Source organism: Morus notabilis, unplaced genomic scaffold (genome assembly GCF_000414095.1).
Source record: "Morus notabilis unplaced genomic scaffold, ASM41409v2 Scaffold264, whole genome shotgun sequence".
Taxonomy (NCBI): Eukaryota; Viridiplantae; Streptophyta; class Magnoliopsida; order Rosales; family Moraceae; genus Morus; species Morus notabilis.
In genome coordinates, this window is record NW_010368055.1 from 561,805 (window position 1) to 569,050 (window position 7,246).

A 7,246-nucleotide genomic window follows, 5' to 3' on the forward strand; every position below is an offset into this window, starting at 1 on the left:
GGGCTCTCATGCAAGACTATTTATAGGGACAGAATAAGGTGGTCTACTTTGAAGAAGAACATTCAAAAGAGGATGCGCTTTTTTAGAATAACCAAACTAGAAAAAAAATTATTAAATAAAAGGAGAAAAAAAAAAAGAAAGAAAGCTACTTTCTAAGATAAAGACTACTGTTTTTAACAAGCTGAAGAAGTTGGTCAGAAATACTACTTTCTGGTCATACACAAGTCTTTCATTAGTAACCATCTGATATAACGACTTGTATTATATAATTAATCTTTTTCCAAGATGGCTGGATCAAAAATATATGATCATGTGGTGAGATTGATCGTGTGGTGAGATACATACAATCAATTTGTTACGTACGTGTAAAGCTCAGCAACCATTTCTTCACCTTTTTTTGCAAGATTTTATGGAAACAAGAATACTCTCTGTCTACACAGCCAAAAGATTCTATATTTTATAGGCCGGTCAATTTATACCAGATTCTCAAAATCACCTTCCTTTGAATCCTTCTGCAGAAGCATAGCCAACAAGATAGGTGGCTTTCGGTGGGCGCAAATTCTTTATGTCGCACCCCACCAACTTGGAGGATTCCTTCTCACGTGGCACATAACACGTGTGATTATCTCCCATGATCATGATGTTCTTTCTCTTATTTTATATAATATATACATACATACATATATATATATATATATATTATACTGTATGTTTATGCAAAATAAATAAATAAATAAACATGCATCAATGTTTTAAATTGTTTACTTATTTTAATTGCTAATTGATCGAAAGTGACACTTCTTTGGATAGGAGGAGAAGTCTATAATAATAACATTTTGTTTAAGTTATTTCACTTGTTAAAAGTGACGCTCACTTTTTCATAAGGGATTCATATGCAAAGGTGGGATTCGTGCCTTTGATCCCCCTAAAAGGAAAGAACAAAAAAAAAAAAAATCACTTATTTTAAAATACTGAAAAGCAGAATCATGCAACAAACACTTTATACCATTTTGGTAGTGGTAAAGGGATAGTTCCTCTTCCTGAGACTCATGTGATGGTCAATTTATCAAAACAGTGACCCGTTTCAAAGTGGCGGATAAGCTTCATGTTTGGAACATTTTTTTTTCCTGGTCATTGATCTTGAAAGCAAAGCCTTGTTGTGAACTTTATTCTATGTTTTTTTGTGTGTTGTGGCTATGAAGATCAGGGACAATCTTTCTCGACACTCTCCAATGAAATAATCCTCAAGAAAAATTCTCTCTTATCATAAAAATCTCTAAATAGTTCAATGTAGGTGTATATTTATCACTATGCAGTAGTAAGTAACTAGTAAATCTTGCATGCAAACTTTTTGCATTGGTTTTCCATGAAATATATCAACAAGAGTAACTCAAACTTCACAACTTTTGTAAAAACTATATTTCCATGTAGAGATTGAATCTCAGGAAATTACAAAGCTACGTTTTTTTGTTCACATAACTATTCTGGCTTCGTTTCAAATACATCACCAGAAAAACCGAGTAAAAAAGCAAGCCCCAGAACAACTGAGGAAATACATAATATTGTGTTTGTTAAAACTGCAGCATATAAAACTAATGCAGCTCTTATGTTGATGCTTGTAGTTTTCTTTTTGGTAATGATGACACGAAGTCTAGAACCAGATGGCCCTTGCATCAATGAGCATTTGCTTAAGAGTACCATCAACATGAAGAGAAATTATATCTTTTGCTGAGCCAACAAACTTTCCTCCAATGAACACTGCTGGGACAGCAGGGTTGCAGCCCATCTGCTCGCGAAGGGCCCACTCCATCTCCTTCCCATTCGTATTGCGGTCGAGCTCGTGGATCGCGGGGCTAGCCCCGAGCTCGTAGAAGAGTGCCTTCACTGTGTGGCACATGCAACATGAGCTCCTGGTGAAGATCACAGCAGCCTTCTGTGATGCCAAGTCTCTAACTCTGTCCATTTCAATAAGCTTGCTCTTTTGTCTTATGTACTTTCTAGAAAAGGAAATTCAGATAGCTAGCTAAATGGGGAAACAATAATTTGAAAAGCTGAGGAGATCACTTAGCAACAAATGCTTAGTGAAGATAAAAAAAGAGCTCCAAAAAAGAAAACACAAGAGAAAAGTTTTTAAGCAGACTTGAGTAGAGTAATACTAAAGAAATTAAGGGAGATTTGTAAGTGTACAAGTAATGGTGAGGCTTGGTTCTGGTTGATTCTGGGATTGCATCACCCTATTTATAAAGGGCTGGAAAGGGTAATAGATTGCATTGTTTGTTAATCTATGAACAAATTAAAAAAACAATATAATAATAATGTGAAAAGAAAATCACATATATAATGGATAAGAAAGAGAATGTTGCTTTAGATATTTGTTTGGATAAGAAAAATGCTGATGATTTGTTTGATGGTGACCCTCCGAGTCTTAAAAAGACAAGTTGCAAATGCAGCAGCATCAACTTCCTGTTTGAAGAGTACTAATAATGATATCATTCAAAATCTTCTTCTTCTTTTTTTTTTTCAATTTTTTTTTTTAATTTTCCTAAGGAATGTGTCCGTACTGTTTTTGGAAGAGCTGGAATAAGAACCACAGAAATGTTTGTTCTCTAAAATTATTTTTATAATTATTAAGGTGCAAATTATACTTTCGGCACTTGTTTGCTAAGCATCAATCACCCCCACTAAATATTCATTATAAGCAGAGGAACAAGAAAAAGCTAGATTTGGAATTTATCTTAGACTATAATAATATTATTATATTCCAACGTAAAAGGAAGGCCATAATTTTTTTAAATGCAAAGTCAGAGGCGCTAGCTAGGCGGAGATCAGTAGGAGGAGAATAATCACCTGTCCAGGTGTTTACATTTGCCATACTTGGATTATTATCATTAAAATCTTGTCTAAATAGCATCATTATCCGTGATATCACTAATTAATAAAACATGGGCTAATCTCATGTCTCTCATTTCTAATAAAAGAGTAAATTATCTGCATATATAATCAGAGATATTATAATTTTTTATTTTTGCATGTTATGCTTGGTTTTTTGGATGCGGCTGATGTGGAGAAGATAAGAGTTTATCCAATTCATTTGCTCCTTTTCAAGCTTTGGTCCCTCCAAATCTATGGGAATATAAGACTGGGAGATCTTAGAGAATTCAAGAAAAAGAAAGGATTGGGAGAACTAGACCAGGAAGCTTTGCATGTGCAGAAAATAACGTGGCAATGAAAAAGATGATAAACAATTGGATGAAGGAAAAAGGAAAATGATCATACCTTAACTGTTACATTTCGTTACATTAACGTATTAACGAATATGCAATGCAACTTGATATCAAGAAATAGAATCTACCACCCAAAAAAGTAAATAGAGAATTTTATCTTTTTTTTTTTTCTCTCTTTTCTACACACAAAAATTGGTGTTCAATCTTTAACAATATTGTAAAAGTTTGTGTGTAATCGCATCTTGTATGTTCTGAATGATCTCCAATATGCAATAATTCTTAGTATAATAATCGAAGAATATGCCACGTACGCCTTCCTCATAATATTTTATAGACGTGACGGATAAACATGATTGATCCTTTTTTACTTTCTTTTCATCTTCATCATATGAGTATCTTAATAAACAAAAAAATTTTAAATTTCAAAGCATATAATACAGTCAACCCCCAATAATACAATTCAGTTGATTTGGGGTATTAAGAAATTCGTGAAAAAGGGGAGTAAAGCTAATCTATCGGCATCCAACTACCCAAAAGTTGAAATCCAATTTATGTCAATTTCTAACGTTGAATGGATCAGTTGAATGACGTTATAAAAATCTACATTCCATTTTAAATCACAATTTAAATCTTTTTTTTACACTATTTTATCTTATAAAAATTTAAATTTATGTTCAAATTTTATATTGAAACTTAGGAATTGTCTGGACCTCTAATCTTTTTACAGATTGATTCACCTTAAGTTAAATTGTATTTTAATGCACATGAGCTTTTCTTTATTGTGCACATTCCCAGAGTGCATGTGAATAGATCGATATCTTGTCTAATTTTAATGTCTAAAATGACATCAAACTCATCAGTCGTCCACATTATGTCATATCGTTTGAAAATTTTGAAATGCTCTTAATTATCATTTACATGCTTTTTCATATGAGTCATAAGTCATTAAATAACATTGTGACGTATAAATATGATAAGTTAGCATCATTTGTGACATTTAAAATTGGACATAATCTAAGTCCCACGCGCATAAGTTGTCTATTTGTGTTTCACTCATTTATTTGCAATCATTTACTTTTTTCTTTTTCTTCTTCTAAATTTAGTGATGTGTGAATTAAACAACGTAACCAACATCCTATTGTTTGTTACCTTATTTGAATAGATGATCTGAGTCCAATCCCATAAGAATCCTCCACATACATTTAATGCAATACATTATCCTCCGACACTTGACAACTAAGATTAACTTTAGCAATATAATTAATAATATTTATTTTGACAATTAATTAAATACTTTTCTATATTCATCACATATAAACAAAACTTTTCTATATATATCTTAACACTTAGAAAACAAATATGATGCAAATATACGGTGGTAGTGGTACATGTGGACGGTTTAACTCAACACGAGGTTGAGCTATTTTTCCTCTCATAATGTCAAAATAAGATTACAAATATATTTTTAAAGTACTCACATAACAAAAATACCCTTAACGGAATCAAATAATGGTAGTCCACAAAGCAACTTATCGTGATATTGAAGGTTGTCTGTCATGATATTGAAAGAATTATTTTTATAAATGCTCCGAATTATGTATCTTGTTTTAAAGTACTCTCTAATTTTTTAAAACGATTCAAAATACTTTTTGATATATAAAAAATAGATTAAATTACCCCCTCCCCCTAATTTTGTCCATAAATTTAACAGAATGTTAACGTGGCATGCCATTAAAAATGTAGAAATATAAAAAGTCCAAAATACCCTCAGATTAGTTAACCTCAAAATAAATAAAAAACTAAAAACAAGATTATAAAAGATGGAATTGTCTTTGGTCAGGCACTTAGAATTGTGGCTGACTGGTCCGAACAATGAAAACTGGCCATTGGATATGAAATTGGCGTCCCAGATTTAAGGAGAAATTACCTCTCAGTTAATGTGACCGTCGGATTGAAATTTGGACGGTGTAGATGAAAATTTTGTTTCTCAAAAGATATCTCCTTTTTCAAACGCAGAGCACTCCCATACCCACTTCGCCCTCGACATCCCTCGACCTTCCTCGAGCTCCATTGACCTCCTCCGCAGCCACATCGGCATCGACGACTTCCGACAGGCGGACAAGGCCGTGTCCCGACAACTCCCACAAGCAAATCCACTTCTATCTCTTCCTCCACCCTGATGTTTCCTCTCTCCTCAAACACCACCACTGTTGGTCTCCGAATCGAATTCGGATGCGGAAGCGTGGCGGGGAGGCGGATCGTGTATAACAAAAATTTTCATAAAACCTTTGAGATACTCTATAGATTATATTAATTTATGCACGAATAAATTAATCTCATTAATTCATATATTAAGAACTCAATTAGGAAAAATACCTGGAGGCCGACTCGGATGATAACTTGAGTTCTTTGATCTCGAACAATCCTTGCTCCAAAGCTTTGTGTTTAGAAAATCAATGTCTTCCATGTCAATTCCTAGAATCCACGAAGATGTGTGTGTGGGCACACATGAGACAAAACGGGTTACAATAAATACTCAAATTTCCACAAACACCAACGCATGCACGATGTGAAATTTTTAGAGAAAAATTTTTCCTTCACTCTATAGAGAAATTTCGGCCACCTCTAAAATTAGGGCAAAAATTCATTCCGAAAATTGTCTCAAAAATTGTATCCACAATTTTCTACTATTCTCTTATTTATAGAATAGAAGTTAAACTTCTAGAAGGAATCCAATCTCTATCTCCAAGATAAAGCTTGTTAATTATCTCCTATTTGAATTTAAAATAAAAATTCTCTTTTCCTCTATCCTTCTTATGGTCGGCCAACCCTAAGGGATTTTATCCCTGTGTAGGCGCTATGGAGAAGCAAATGGCCAACATGTTGAGCACACCCCTCAAAGAGTAAGAGAAAACTTTATTGGAATTGTGGTCAATTGGGTAAATGTAGTAGCGAGTAATGACCCCAATTAAGATGAGAAAGATGATAAATGATGACACTATTATGCCTCCAAGCCAAAGCCAGCCATTTGGACCCAGAGTGGCTGAAATGGGTGAATCGGTTACGTGGGGTTTGAACCATTTGGTGAGGATTAGGGGCTTGGAGTTATGATCTGATTTGGGCTGCTTCTCTCTCGTTATGTAAGTCTCAATTTGTAGGTCGAGATTGGTAAGGTCAGATGGGGTTCGGGTAAGTGGAAGAATAAGGTCTAGCATCGAGAGGTCTGTCGAGTTCTTGAATGCGGCGATCAGAAGTACTCGCGGGGTTTTGCATTTCAGGGTTGTGGTTGTGAAGATGAGCTCTCGGATTATGGAGATGAAAGGGGTTATTCCACTTCCTCCGCTCACCATCACAAGAGTGTCATGCCTGCGAAAAGTTCAAAAGTGGCCACGAGTTAATCACATACTGTAACATATATCATAGAATTTTAAATTTTAAGACTTTAGCTATATTTATCTATACAAGAAATGTATAAAGCCATTAATAATTACCCTTTTCATTCTGTCCATTCACATATTGTCATTTGACACAATGTTAGCAATGAGTGATCGAAAGCACACGTAAGATTTATTATGGCTTATTCGCAATGTGCGAGGTATTTACACTTTCAGTTCTTAGTGGTTTTTACTATGATTAAGAAGAAGATTATAAGAGAATTACATATAGGGTTCGTTACCTTAGAAAATTAGTTGAAACAGGTCCGTAAGGTCCTTCAACAGCGACTTCAAGCCGATCTACGTTGGAAGCCGACGACGAAAGCAGTAAGTAAAGCTTCTTAGCCCAACTTCCTTCACTCTTAATGACAACGCTGAGCTTCTCCATTAGTCCCCGCGTCGTCCTAGTAATTCTACCAGACACATAGAGCAAAATGGGAATTTTAGAATTACGGAATTCTAAAATTAAACACTCGAAAATAATTAATTGAGAATTAATTATTATTTAAATAATATGATTATTTAAATTTGAATTTGAACACATCTAGATTTATCCATTTAAACTTATTTGATAAGTTGTTCAATTTA

At 34.1% G+C, this 7,246-nt stretch overlaps 1 protein-coding gene across 1 annotated transcript; it reads right to left on the reverse strand.

Annotated features, from left to right (window-relative positions):
- Window positions 1-1,572: 1,572 nt before the first annotated feature.
- On the reverse strand, window positions 1,573-2,050 carry LOC21403374 (glutaredoxin-C11). The gene has a single exon (XM_010114447.2). The coding sequence runs from the start codon at window positions 1,961-1,963 to the stop codon at window positions 1,652-1,654; it is 312 nt and encodes a 103-aa protein (XP_010112749.1). The 5' UTR covers window positions 1,964-2,050; the 3' UTR covers window positions 1,573-1,651.
- Between the last annotated feature and the right edge of the window lie 5,196 nt (window positions 2,051-7,246).